This window comes from Zonotrichia leucophrys, chromosome 29, assembly GCF_028769735.1.
Source record: "Zonotrichia leucophrys gambelii isolate GWCS_2022_RI chromosome 29, RI_Zleu_2.0, whole genome shotgun sequence".
NCBI lineage: Eukaryota > Metazoa > Chordata > Aves > Passeriformes > Passerellidae > Zonotrichia > Zonotrichia leucophrys.
In genome coordinates, this window is record NC_088198.1 from 1,622,141 (window position 1) to 1,637,001 (window position 14,861).

The window sequence follows — 14,861 nt, forward strand, 5'->3', positions numbered from 1 at the left end:
GGGGGGCTCTATGAATCCCCCCCTGTATTTATGACTCAGGCGCGATCCTGCAGCCCCGCACAGCCGCGGGGAGGGGAGGCCGAACCCCTCGCAGGCAGCAGCGAGCGCTCAGGTGCGGGCACGTCCGTGCCGAGGCGCAGCATCTCCCATTAATGAAGCACTTCATCACGGCTCCGTGCCGCGGGGGGAGCGCGGGGGGGCCCCCAATTCCCGGTGATAAATTCCCAGCGACGGCCCCGGCTCGCTGCCGGCAGCGGCAGCCGTGATTCTCCTTCATCTTGAATAATATTTGCGGAGCGCTTGTGAAATAACCCGGCGGTGCTGCGGCTGCCAAAGCAAAATCCCCCCTCATTCCCGACCCCCTCATTCCCCAACCCCCTTTATTCCCGAACCCCCTCATTCCCGAACCCCCTCATTCCCGAACCCCCTCATTCCCGACCCCCCTCATTCCCGACCCCCTCATTCCCGAACCCCCTCATTCCCGAACCCCCCTCATTCCCGAACCCCCTCATTCCCGACTACCCTCATTCCCGAACCTCCCCTCATTCCCGAGCCCCCTTTATTCCCGACCCCTCTTTATTCCCGACCCCCTCATTCCCGAGCCCCCTTTATTCCCGAACCCCTCATTCCCGAACCCCCTTTATTCCCGAGCCTCCTTTATTCCCGACCCCCCTTTATTCCCGACCCCCCTCATTCCCGAACCCCCTCATTCCTGACACTCCCCGGCTCCCCCAGACCCCCTGATCCATGAATTTTGTAGTCAAGGTCTATCCAGACCCTTCCCATAACTCCTGAATTTTGGGGTGAGGGTCCCCCCATACCTTGGGGTGCCCCCTTAAATCTCTGAATTTTGTATTCAAGATCTACGCAGACCCCCAGCTCGTCCCTTAAAATCCTGGATTTTGGGGTGAGGGTCCCCCCAGACCCCTGGGTACCCCCCTGCATCCCTAAATTTTGTAGTCAAGTTCTACCCAGGACTCTCCCCATAACTCCTGGATTTTGGGGTGAGGGTCCCCCTATACCTTGGGGTGCCCCCTTGAATTTCTGAATTTTGTAGTCAAGATCTACCCAGACCCCCAGACCCTCCCCATTTGGGGTGAGGGTCCCCCCAGACCATGGAGGTGCCCCCTGGATCCCTGAATTTTGTGAAGGTCTATCCAGACCCTTCCCATAAATCCTGAATTTTGGGGTGAGGGTCCCCCCAGACCCTTAGATTCCCTCCAGACCCCTGAATTTTACAGTGAAGATCTACCCAGACCATCCCCATAACTCCTGGATTTTGGGGTGAGGGTCCCCCCAGACCTTTGGGTGCCCCCCTGATCCCTAAATTTTGTAGTCAAGGTCTACCCAGACCCCTACACCCTCCCAATTTGGGGTGAGGGTCCCACCCAGACCCTTGTGTGTCCCCTTGGATCCCTAAATTTTGGAGTGAAAGTCTGTCGAGACCCCCAGACCCTCCCCATAACTCCTGGATTTTGGGGTGAGGGTCCCCCCCAGACCCTTCCCAGACATCTGGGTTCCCCTGGACCCCTGAATTTTGGGATGAGGGTCCCCCCCAAACCCTTAGAATGCCCCCAGACCCCTAAATTTTGGAATGAAGTTCTACCCAGACCCTCCCCATAACTGCTGGATTTTGGGGTGGGGGTCCCCCCTGTCCCCCTCCCATGGGTGGGCACATCGGGGGTCGCTCCCCGACCCCCCCAGACATCGGGATTGAGGCCGGAAGGATCGGTGGGAGCAGAATTTGGTGTCCAGCCTTCCTCATCCTCCCCTCCCGGCCCTGTCCCCGGGGTCTCATGCTTTAAATAAGCTACAAAAACGTAAAATTTAATTTGGTGGGTGGATGGTTGATGATTTATGATCATGGTTTGTATTTTTGTATTTTTGTTTGGTTTTTTGGGGAGTAGTTCTGGGGTTAATTCCATGTTTGGTGTTGGTTATGGAGTGATGATGATGGTTGGTTATTGTTATTGATATTAGGAAATATAGAGGAAGGTTAATTGAAAGTGTATTGATGACAAGTGATTTGGATAATGTGGGGTTTTTTTGTTCAAATAATTTAATTATTTTAAATCAAATTAATGATTTGATTAAAAAATAATTTAATTATTCGATAAAAAAAATAAAAATGTCAAGATTTAAAAAAAATGCTTAAAATGAAATTTAAATATTAGTTCGTAGTAAATGGTAAAATAATTAATATTTTGTCTGGCATGAATGGGTTCCAAGTGCATCAGAACCGAGTTTGCCACGGCTTTATCCGTCAAACGGTGACATTGTGGGTGTCCCCTCCTGTCCCTCCCCTGTCCCCTGGGTGTCCCCTGGGTGTCCCCTCCCGTCCCTCCCGTCCTGCCCAGCCCGGCCCAGCCTCGCTCTGAGCTCGGCAGCGGCCGCAGCGATCCCAGCGCGGCCATGAAGGGTCCCCTGCGCGAGGGGATCTTCTCCCGCCACGTCAAACGGCACCCCGGGGTGAGTCAGCCTTCCTCCTCATCCTCCTCATCCTCCTCATCCTCCTCATCCTCCCATCCTCCTCCTCATCCTCCTCATCCTCCTCATCCTCCTCATCCTCCTCATCCTCCCCATCCTCCTCATCCTCCTCATCCTCCTCCCAGGGACCCCCTCATCATCATCATCCTCCTCAGCCTTCCTCCAGGGCCCCCTCATCCTCCTCATCCTCCCCATCCTCCTCATCCTCCTCATCCTCCTCATCCTCCTCCCCATCCTCCTCATCCTCCCCATCCTCCTCATCCTCATCATCCTCCTCATCCTTCTCCCAGGGACCCCTCATCCTCCTCATCCTCCTCAGCCTTCCTCCAGGGCCCCCTCATCATCCTCATCCTCCTCATCCTCCTCATCCTCCCCATCCTCCTCATCCTCCTCATCCTCCCCATCCTCCTCATCATCCTCATCCTCCTCATCCTCCTCCCAGGGACCCCCTCATCATCCTCATCCTCCTCATCCTTCTCCCAGGGACCCCCTCATCATCATCATCCTCCTCCCAGGGAACCCCTCATCCTCCTCAGCCTTCCTCCAGGGTCCCCTCATCATCCTCATCCCAGGGACCCCCTTATCATCCTCATCTTCCTCAGCCTTCCTCCCGGGCCCCCTCATCCTCCCCATCCTCCTCATCCTCCTCATCCTCCTCATCCTCCCCATCCTCCTCATCCTCCTCCCAGGGAACCCCTCATCCTCCTCAGCCTTCCTCCAGGGCCCCCTCATCCTCCTCATCCTCCTCCTCCCAGGGACCCCCTCCAGCCCCATTCCTGCTGCTCTGGGACCTTCCTCAGCCTCTTCTTCCTCCCCATTTTCCTCCTCCCAGGGAGCCCCCAGCCCTCTGGAACACGCTGGGAGCTTCTGGATCTTTTACTGGGATGGACTGGGAGACTGTTCCTTTTACTGGGATGGACTGGGACACACTGGGAGCTTCTGGATCTTTTACTGGGATGGACTGGGAACTTCTGTTCCTTTTACTGGGATGGACTGGGAGCTTCTATTCCTTATACTGGGAGCTTCTATTCCTATTACTGGGAAGGACTGGGGTACTGTTCCTTTTACTGGGATGGACTGGGACACACTGGCAGCTTCTGTTCCTTTTACTGGGATGGACTGGGAGCTTCTGTTCCTTTTACTGGGATGGACTGGGACACACTGGGAGCTTCTGGTTCTTTACTGGGATGGACTGGAGCTTCTGTTCCTTTTACTGGATGGACTGGGAGCTTCTATTCCTTATACTGGAGCTTCTGTTCCTTTTACTGGGATGGACTGGGAGACTGTTCCTTTTACTGGGATGGACTGGGACACACTGGGAGCTTCTGGATCTTTTACTGGGATGGACTGGGACACGCTGGGAGCTTCTGATCCTTTTACTGGGATGGACTGGGAGCTTCTATTCCTTATACTGGGAGCTTCTATTCCTATTACTGGGAAGGACTGGGACACTTTTCCCGTTTACTGGGATGGATTGGGACATGCTTGGAACTTCTGGGTCTTTTACTGGGATGGACTGGGAGCTTCTGTTCCTTTTACTGGGATGGACTGGGAGCTTCTGATCCTTTTACTGGGATGGACTGGGACACGCTGGGAGCTTCTGTTCCTTTTACTGGGATGGACTCTATCCCCTCCTCTCCCCCTCTCCATCCCCTCCCCGTGCCCCCTCGCTCCTCGTCTCCATCCCTTCCCTCCTTCAGGGAAGAACCACAAACCGAGGTTTGCTCTGACTGGGGTCACTGGGAGCACTGGGAATGCTGGAAATGGGGGGTTCAGCACTGAATCCTCTGCCCCTGCTCCATCCCCTCCATCCCCGCTCCATCCCCTCCTCTCCTCGGCTCCATCCCCTCCATCCCCTCCATCCCCTCCTCTCCCCGCTCTCCGCCGCTCCCCGGTGTCCCGCCCTCAATCGCGGCCGATCCGAGGAGGTTTTGACCTCCCCGAAATCAGCGCGGGGGGAGCGGAACGAGAGCGGAGCCAGCGCGGGGCCCCGGGGAGGAGCCGCGAATTGCCGGGAACGGCGGCGCTGCCGCTGCAGCTGCGGCCTCGGATGGCGGAAAATGCCCCCGGAATGCTCCGTGCCTCAGTTTCCCCAAGGGGATCACACCGGGAGGGGAACGGCAGCTCCCGGTTTGGGGCTCTTCCCTAAAGGATTTGGGGCTGGGGTCCCGATTTCCAGCATTTCCAGTGCTCCCAGTCAGAGTAAACCCAGTTTATGGTTTTTCCCTGAAGCATTTGGGGCGGAACACTCAATTTCCAGCATTCCCAGTGCTCCCAGTACCCCTGGTCAGAGTGAACTCTTATTTATGGTTCTTCCCCAAAGGATTTGGGGCTGAGAACTCAGTTTCCATTCCCAGTGCTCCCAGTGACTCCAGTCAGGGCTGAACCCCAATTTATGGCTCCTTCCTAAAGGATTTGGGGCTGAACACCCCATTCCCAGTGCTCCCAGTAAGAGCAAACCCAGTTTATGGTTCTTCCACAAAGGATTTGAGGCTGAACCCCCCCATTTCCAGCGTTCCCAGTGCTCCCAGTCCGAGCAAACCCCTAATTATGGTTCTTCCCTGAAGGATTTGCTCCTGGGGTCCCCATTTTGAGCATTTCCAGTGCTCCCAGTGTTCCCAGTCAGAGCAAACCCCAGTTTATGGTTTTTATGGTTCTTCCCTGAAAGATTTGGGGCTGAACACCCCATTCCCAGTGCTCCCAGTGCTCCCAGTGACTCTGCTCAGAGCAAACCTCAGTTTATGATTTTTCCCTGAAGGATTTGGGGCTGAACACCCCATTCCCAGTGCTCCCAGTGCTCCCAGTATGGCCCTGCTCAGGGCTGAGCCTCGGTTTGTGGTTCCTCCCTGTAAGATTTGGTCTTGGGGACCCCATTCCCAGCATTCCCAGTGCTCCCAGTATGGGCCAGTTCCCGTCCAGCAGTGCCCAAACTAGGCTGGAATGCTGGATGCTGGCACCATCCTTGGCACCACACCTGCACCGGCCACAGGGCGCCCCTCACCATCCTGGCACCATCCCTGGCACAATGGCACCACCCCTGGCACCATCCCTGCACCACCCCTGGCACCATCCCTGCACCACCCCTGGCACCATCCCTGGCACCATCCTGGCACAATAGCACCACCCCTGGCACTGTCCCTGGCACCACACCTGGACCACCCCTGGCACCATCCCTGGCCCCATCCCTGGCACCGGGAGTTGCCGCAGCTCCCGGAGCCGATCCGGGGCTCTCTCGCCATCTGCTGCCGCCGCCGTCTGGGTAATTAACGCCTGGCAGTAATTAGCGGCAGGACAATTAGAGGCTGCCAAGGCGCAGGTGCCAGCGGTGGAGCCCGAGCGGGGGGAGATGCGGACAGACAGACGGACGGACTGACTGATGGCACCACAAAAACTGACCCTGGTCAATTTGGGGTCTACTTTGTGACCCCTAAGTCCCTCATCGGGACTGGCAGATGCACCCAGACCCCCCCCAGTTCCTCCCAGATCCCCCCAAATCCTCACAGATCACCCCAGATTCCCCTCAGCCCCAATTCCTTCAGGGAGGAGTCACAAACTGGGGTTTGCTCTGACTGGGGGCACTGGGAGCACTGGGAATGCTGGAAATGGGGTCCCCAGGACCAAATCCTTTAGGGAGGAGCCACAAACCAAGGTTTGCTCTGACTGGGAGCACTGGGAACACTGGGAGCACTGGGAATGCTGGAAATGGGGTGCTCAGCCCCAAATCCCTCAGGGAAGAACCATAAACTGGGGTTTGCTCTGACGAGGGGCACTGGGAGGACTGGGAATGCTGGAAATGAGGTGTTCAACCCCAAATCCCTCAGGGAAGAACCATAAATAGGAGTTCACTCTGACTGGGAGGACTGGGAGCACTGGGAATGCTGGAAACGGGACCCCCAGCCCCAAATCCTTCAGGGAGGAGCCACAAACCGAGGTTTTCTCTGACCAGAGGCACTGGGAGTGCTGGAAATGGGGTGTTCAGCACTGAATCCTTCAGGGAAGAAGGATAAGTCGGGGTTCACTCTGACTGGGAACACTGGGAGCATTGGGAGCACTGGAAATGGAGTGCCCAGGACCAAATAATTCGTGCAAGAACCATAAACCGAGGTTTGCTCTGACTGGAAGCACTGGGAATGCTGAGAATGGGATCTCTAGCCCCAAATCCTCTAAGGAGCAGCCACAAACAGTGGCTGGAAGCACTGGGAACACTGGGAACTGACTGGGAGCACTGGGAACGCTGGAAATGGGGTTCCCAGAACTAAATCCTTCAGGGAAGAACCATAAACTGGGGTTTGCTCTGTCGAGGGGCACTGGGAACACTGGGACCACTGGAAATGGGGGGTTCAGCACCAAATCCTTTAGGAAGGAACCATAAAGTGACATTCAACCCTGACTGGGAGCACTGGGAATGTGGTGTTGAGCCCCAAATCCTTCAGGGAGAAACCCCAAACCGCAGCTGAGCCCTGACTGGGAGCACTGGGATTCACTGGGAACACTGGGAATGCTGGAAACGGGGGTTCCCAACACCATATCCTTCAGGGAAAAACCTTAAATAGGATTTCACTCTGACCGGGGGCGCTGGGAACGCTGCAAATGGAGTGTTCAGCCCCAAATCCTCTAGGGATGAGCCCCAAACTACTGCTCAGCCCGACTGGGAGCACTGGGAGCACTGGGAATGATGGAAATGGGGTGCCCAGAACTAAATCCTTCAGGGAGAAACCATAAACTGGTGTTTTCTCTGACCAGGAGAACTGGGAATGCTTGAAATGGGGTGTTGAGCCCCAAATCCTTTAGGGAGGAGCCACAAACCAAGGTTTGCTCTGACTGGGAGCACTGGGAGCACTGGGAGCACTGGGAATGGGATCCCCAACCCCAAATCCTTCAGGGAGGAACCATAAACTGGGGTTTGCTCTGACTGGGGGCACTGGGAGCACTGGGAATGCTGGAAATGGGGTGTTCAACTCCAAATCCCTCAGGGAAGAACCATAAATAGGAGTTCACTCTGACCAGGGGCACTGGGAGCACTGGGAATGCTGGAAATGGGGTGCTCAGCCCCAAATCCCTCAGGGAGGAGCCACAAACCGAGGTTTTTTCTGACCAGAGGCACTGGGAGTGCTGGAAATGGGGTGTTCAGCACTGAATCCTTCAGGGAAGAAGGATAAGTCGGGGTTCACTCTGACTGGGAACACTGGGAGCATTGGGAGCACTGGAAATGGAGTGCCCAGGACCAAATAATTCGTGCAAGAACCATAAACCGAGGTTTGCTCTGACTGGAAGCACTGGGAATGCTGAGAATGGGATCTCTAGCCCCAAATCCTCTAAGGAGCAGCCACAAACAGTGGCTGGAAGCACTGGGAACTGACTGGGAGCGCTGGGAACACTGGAAATGGGGTTCCCAGAACTAAATCCTCTTCAGCAAAGAACCATAAACTGGGGTTTGCTCTGTCGAGGGGCACTGGGAACACTGGGACCACTGGAAATGGGGGGTTCAGCGCCAAATCCTTTAGGAAGGAGCCATAAAGTGACATTCAACCCTGACTGGGAGCACTGGGAATGCTGGAAATAGTGTTCCCAACACCATATCCTTCAGGGAAAAACCATAAACTGGGGTTTGCTCTGACCAGGGGCACTGGGAGCACTGGAAATGGGATCCCCAGCCCCAAATCTTTCAGGGAGGAGCCACAAACTGCGGCTCAGCCCCGACTGGGAGCACTGGGAATGCTGGAAGTGGGGTGCCCAGGACCAAATCCTTCAGGGAGGATCTATAAAGTGACATTCAACCCTGAGCAGAGTGACTGGGAGCACTGGGAATGCTGGAAATGGGGTGTTCAGCAGTGAATCCTTCAGGGAAGAGCCATAAACCAATGTTTGCTCTGACTGGGAGCACTGGGAGCACTGGGAATGGGGTGCTCAGCCCCAAATCCTCCACAATCCGCGGCTCAGCCCTGACTGGGAGCACTGGGATTCACTGGGATTCACTGGGATCACCAGGAATTCCTCCCCCACCTCCCCAGCAGCCCAGCCCCGGGCAGCCCGAGGCTGAGGGAGCCAATTTCTCATTCCGAGCCCAATTCCTCTCCACACGAGGCGATTTTTCCTCTCGCCGCTTCCATTCCGTCACTCGGGCTGACAGCTCCAGCTGGAGCTCGGCACTCCTGGGCCACCTCTCCCCTGTAAATCTCGCGGGTGTCAGCTCTGCCTTCGCTCTGCCTGATAAATATTCATTTCATTGGGGCATTTTTCAATTCTCTTTCTCTCTCTTTTTTTTTTATTTTTTTTTTCTCTTTTTTTTTAATTTTTTTCTCCTTTTTTTTGCAGCTGGTTCCTCTCATTGGCTTCATCAGCGTGGGGCTGGGCAGTGCGGTGCTGTACCTGGTGAGGTTGGCATTGTACAGCCCTGATGTCAGGTATGGGTTGGCACAGCTGGGGCACACCTGGGCACACCTGGGGGTCACCTGGGGTACATCTGGGCACACCTGGGCATCCCTGGGCACACCTGGGGGTCACCCCACACTGCCAGAGTGGGGAAATTTGGGGCCAGAGGTGCCCAGAATGAACCTGGTGAGGAGGGCACTGCACAGCCCCAACGTCAGGTACAGCTTGGCACACCTTGGGCATATCTGGGGCACATCTGGGGGTCACCAGAGCGAGGAAATGTGGGGGCAGAGGTGCCCAGTGTGGCTGGCACTGCACAGCCCTGATGTCAGGCACACCTGGGGCACACCTGGGGGTCACCCCACACTCCCAGAATGGGGGCCAGAGGTGCCCAGTGTGGCTGCCACTACACAGCCCAAACGCCAGGTACACTTTGAGGTGCCCTGGGCACACCTGGGGCACATCTGGGGGTCACCCCACACTCCCAGAGTGGGGAAATGTGGGGCCAGATGTGCCCAGGATGAACGTGGTGAGGTTGGCACTGTACAGCCAGGATGTCAGGCACACCTTGGCACCCTTGGGGCACACCTGGGGCACACCTGGGAGTCACCTGGGCACACCTGGGGCTCACCCCACACCCCCAGAGTGGGGAAATTTGGGGCCAGAGATGCCCAGTGTGTACAGCCCAGATGGCAGGTACAGCTTGAGGTGCCCTGGGGACACCTGGGGCTCACCCCACACCCCGAGAGTGGGGAAATTTGGGGCCAGATGTGCCCAGGATGAAGCTGGTGAGGTTGGCACTGTACAGCCAGGCACACCTTGGCACCCTTGGGGCACACCTGGGGGTCCCCCCACACCCCCAGAGTGAGAAAATGTGGGGCCAGAGGTGCCCAGTGTGTACAGCCCCAATGCCAGGTACAGCTTGAGGTGCCCTGGGCACACCTGGGGCACCCCTGGGTGTCACCCCACACCCCCAGAGCACATGGTGGGGCTCAGCCCATGGCCAGACCCAGTTCCAGGATGGGAAATCCACACACAAAAAATTCCCAGATGGAAAATTCTGCTCTTGGCAGCACCAGCAGAACAGGAAGGGGATGGAGAGATGGAAAAAAGGGGGTGGGAAATGGAAAAAAGGGGGGGCAACAGGAGCTGCTGTCCCCCGGGACCCCTCCCACGGCCCTGCCGGCCTCCCCCAGCCCCTCAGGGACAGCACAGCACGGGACCAGTTTGGCTCCAAGGCGAACTGGAATGGGACTGGGGGCGCTTTTGGGGGGGTCCCATGGGGTGGGGGGGCGGTGCTGGTGGGGCTGGGGGCGTTTTGGGGGGGTCTCTCCCCCCAATCCATCCAGGTGTTGATGTCCCCCCTCGCAGCTGGGACAGGAAGAACAATCCAGAACCCTGGAACAAGCTGAGCCCCACAGACCAGTACAAAGTGAGCACTGGGCGGACTGGGAAGGCTGGGAGTGTTGGGGGGAGGAATTTTTAGGGCGCTTTTAGGGTAAAACACTGAGTTTTCCTCATGTTTGTGCTGAAATTTGGGGAGGGGGCACTGGGTGACACCAAGGCCAGGCTGCAGTGACACTATGGAGACACTTTAGGGTTTCCCAGAGGCAATTTGGGGGGGATTCAGCCACTTTTAGGGCACTTTTAGGGTAAAACTGCATTTTCTTCAGGAAAGGGAAAGGGGGAACAGCCCTGGAGTAGAACCCCCCAAATATTTGTGCTTAAATTTGGGGAGGGGGCACTGGATAACACTGGGGGGACTGCAGTGACACTATGGGGACGCTTTAGGGTTTCCCAGGTGGCAATGTGGGGGAAGGAGCCACTTTTAGGGTAAAATATTCAGGAAAGGGAAAGGGGGATCATCCCTGGAGCAGAGATCCCCCAAACACTCAAATTTGGGGAGGGGGCACTGGGTGACACCAAGGCTGCAGTGACACAATGGGGACACTTTAGGGTTTCACAGATGCAGTTTTGGGGGGGATTCAGCCACTTTTAGGGCACATTTAGGGTAAAATATTTAGGAAAGGGAAAGGGGGATCAGTCCTGGAGCAGAGATTCCCAAAATGTTTGTGCTCGAATTTGGGGAGGGGGCATCAAGACCACCAAGGCCCCAAGGCTGCAGTGACACTGGGGGGGACACTTTAGGGTTTCCTAGAGGCAATTTTGGGGTAAGGGAGCAATTTTTAGGGCACTTTTAGGGTAAAACACCGAGTTTTCTTCAGGAAATCCCACTGAAAGGGGGATCAAGTGTGGAGCAGAGCCCCCCAAATGTTTGTGCTTAAATTTGAGGAGGGGGCACCAAGGTCAGGCTGCAGCGACATTGGGGGGACACTTTAGGGTTTCCCTGAGGCAATTTTAGGGGGGGATTCAGCCCCAAATTTCAGCCATTCACTTTTATGGCACTTTTAGAGTAAAATATTCAGGAAAGGGAAAGGGGGATCAGCCCTGGAGCAGAATCCCCCCAAATGTTTCAGCTTAAATATGGGGAGGAGGCACCAAGGCCAGGCTGCGGTGACACTGAGGGGACACTTTAGGGTTTCCCAGGAAGTTGGCAGTGTGTGGGGTGAGGGGGATTCAGCCACTTTTAGGGCACTTTTAGGGTAAAACATGGAGTTTTCCTCATGTGTGTGCTCGAATTTGGGGAGGGGGCACTGGGTGACACCAAGGCCAGGCTGCGGTGACACTATGGAGACACTTTAGGGTTTTTCTGAGGCAATTTTGGGGGGATTCAGCCCCAAATTTCAGCCATTCACTTTTATGGCACTTTTAGGGTAAAATATTCAGGAAAGGGAAAGGGGGATCGGCCCTGGAGCAGAATCCCCCAAATGTTTCAGCTTAAATATGGGGAGGAGGCACCAAGGCCAGGCTGCGGTGACACTGAGGGGTCTGTGTGACACTGGGGGTCTGTGTGACACTGAGGGGTCTGTGTGACACTGGGGGGTCTGTGTGACATTGGGGTGCTGCACTGACGCCCCCTGACCTCTCTCCCGCAGTTTCTGGCAGTTTCCACCGACTACAAGAACCTCAAGAAGGAGCGGCCGAGCTTCTGAATCAGCCCTGGGACCGGCTGGGCTGCAGGAGGAGCCCCCCAAAGACCCCCACAAAGAACCCCAAAGACCCCCCAAGCTCCCAAAGCCCCCTAGAGCCCCCCAAAGCTCCCTCAGCCCCCCCAAACCCCGTGGTCCTGTCCCCCACCCCCAATAAAGCCCAGCCCTGGGGGTGCCCCCCTCACCCTCAGCTCCTGCACTGGGGATGAATTGTGGGGTGGGGGCAGCAAAGGGGGTCCTTTGGGGTTTCCAGAGCCTGGGAGCAGCAAATTGGATCCTTTAGGGTTTCCCAGAGTTTGGGGGCAGCAAACTGGATCTTTTATGGTTTTGCAGGACCTGAGAGGGGATAGCACCGGGTCCTTTGCGTTTTCCCAGAATTTAGGAGCAGCAAACTGGATCCTTTGGGCTTTCCCAAAGTGGGGGCAGTAAACGGAATCCTTTATGGTTTCTCAGAGCCCAGGGGCACCAAACTGGATCCTTTAGGGTTTCCCAAAACTTGGGGGGACAGCACTGGATCCTTTATGGAAGTTAGGGGCAGCAGACTTGATTTTTTTATGGTTTTCCAGAGCCTGGGGTGGATGGGGGGACATCACTGGATCCTTTATGGTTTCCCAGAGTTTGGGGGCAGCAAATTGGATCCTTTGGGGTTTCTCAGAGCCTGGGAAGGGACAGCAAACTGGATTCTTTAGGGTTTCCCAGAACTTAGGGACAGCACTGGATCCTTTGGGGTTTCCCAAAGCCTGAGAGCAGCAAACTGCATCATTTAGGGTTTCCCAAAATCTTGAAGTGCGGACAGCACTGGATCTTTTAGGGTTTCCCAGAACCTGGAGGGACAGAACTGGTTCCTTTATGGTTTCCCAAAGTTTTGGGGCAGCAAACTGAATCCTTTGGGGTTTCTCAGAGCCTGGGAAGGGACAGCAAACTGGATTCTTTAGGGTTTCCCAAAACCTGGAAGGGAGCAGTAAACTGGATCCTTTAGGGTTTCCCAGAACTTAGGGACAGCACTGGATCCTTTGGGGTTTCCCAAAGCCTGAGAGCAGCAAACTGCATCATTTAGGATTTCCCAAAATCTTGAAGCGGGGACAGCACTGGATCCTTTATGGAATCCCAGAGCTTGGGGGGGGGGGACAGCACTGGATCTTTTAGGGTTTCCCAGAACCTGGGGGGACAGAACTGGTTCCTTTATGGAAGTTAGGGGCAGCAGACTTTGATTTTTTATGGTTTTCCAGAGCCTGGGGTGGATGGGGGGACATCACTGGATCCTTTATGGTTTCCCAGAGTTTGGAGGCAGCAAATTGGATCCTTTGGGGTTTCTCAGAGCCTGGGAAGGGACAGCAAACTGGATTCTTTAGGGTTTCCCAAAACCTGGAAGGGAGCAGCACATTGGATCCTTTATGGTTTTCCAGACTTTGGGGGCAGCAAACTGGATCCTTTAGGGTTTCCCAGAACTTAGGGACAGCACTGGATCCTTTGGGGTTTCCCAAAGCCTGAGAGCAGCAAACTGCATCATTTAGGGTTTCCCAAAATCTTGAAGTGCGGACAGCACTGGATCTTTTAGGGTTTCCCAGAACCTGGAGGGACAGAACTGGTTCCTTTATGGTTTCCCAAAGTTTTGGGGCAGCAAACTGAATCCTTTAGGGTTTCCCAAAGCTTGGGGGGACAGCACTGAATCCTTTAGGGTTTCCCAGTTCCTAGGAGCAGCAAATTGAATCTTTTACGGTTTCCCAGAACTGAGAGGGGATAGCACCGGCTCCTTTGGGGTTTCCCAGAACCTGGGAGCAGCAAACTGGATCCTTTGAGGTTTTCCAGAGCTTGGGGTCAGCAAATAGGATCATTTAGGGTTTTCCAGAGGGGGGAAGCAGAAAATGGGATCCTTCATGGAATCACGGAGCCCTGGAGAACCTGGGAGCAGCAAATTGGATCCTTTATGGTTTCCCAGAACTTGGGGACAGCTTTGGATCCTTGGGGTTTCCCAAAACCTGGGGGGAAGCAAACGGAATCCTTTATGATTTTCCAGAGCCTGGGGTGGGAAGGGGCAGCAAACTGGACCCTTTAGGGTTTTCCAGTTCCTAGGAGCAGCAAATTGAATCTTTTATGGTTTCCCAGACTTTGGGGGCAGCAAACTGGATCCTTTAGGGTTTCCCAGTTCCTAGGAGCAGCAAATTGAATCTTTCATGGTTTCCCAGAACTTGGAGGCAGCAAACTGGATCTTTTAGGTTTTCCCAGCGCCTTGGGGAGGGGACGACATCTCCGGATGTTTTCTGTTTTCCCAGAGCCTGAGCACGGGGGTGTTTGTGTGACCCCCCCGGGGACGCTCGCAGCCCTGGCAGCAGCACAAACCCCGCAAACCCCTCGAGCCCCCGGGGCCGGTTCCGCTCCCACGGCCCGGGGTCCCCTCGGGCCCCTCTGGGGAGGGAAAGGGATGGGAAGGGAGGGGAGGGGTCAGAGAGACACGGGGGGGGCGGGCGGGACCCGCGGGGGGACGTGACACGGGACAGACACGGGATGGAGACGGCAGAGAGCCTGGGACACGGGACAGAACCGGGATAGAGCCCGGGACACGGGACAGAGCCGGGATAGAGCCCGGGACACGGGACAGAACCGGGGGGGACAGGCGGGACCCGCGGGGGGACGGGACACGGGACAGACACGGGATGGAGACGGGATAGAGCCCGGGACACGGGACAGAGCTGGGACAGAACCGGGACAGAGCCCGGGACACGGGACAGAGCCCGGATAGAACGGGGACAGAACCCGGGACACAGCCGGGACACGGGATGGAGCCTGGGACACGGGACAGAGCCGGGACACGGGATAGAGCCGTGACAGAACCCGGGACAGAGCCAGGATAGAACCCGGGACACAGGACAGACACGGGACAGAGCCGGCACAGAGCCCGGGACACGGGACAGAGCCGGGATAGAGCCGGGACATAGCCCGGGACAGGGGCAG

The 14,861-nt window shown here is 56.0% G+C and overlaps 1 protein-coding gene across 1 annotated transcript; it reads left to right on the forward strand.

Annotated features, from left to right (window-relative positions):
* Positions 1–2,352: 2,352 nt before the first annotated feature.
* Positions 2,353–12,099, forward strand: NDUFA4L2 (NDUFA4 mitochondrial complex associated like 2). Its single transcript, XM_064734763.1, has 4 exons — positions 2,353–2,469; positions 8,803–8,891; positions 10,231–10,291; positions 11,856–12,099. The coding sequence occupies exons 1-4, from the start codon at positions 2,413–2,415 to the stop codon at positions 11,910–11,912; spliced, it is 264 nt and encodes an 87-aa protein (XP_064590833.1). The 5' UTR covers positions 2,353–2,412; the 3' UTR covers positions 11,913–12,099.
* Positions 12,100–14,861: the final 2,762 nt, after the last annotated feature.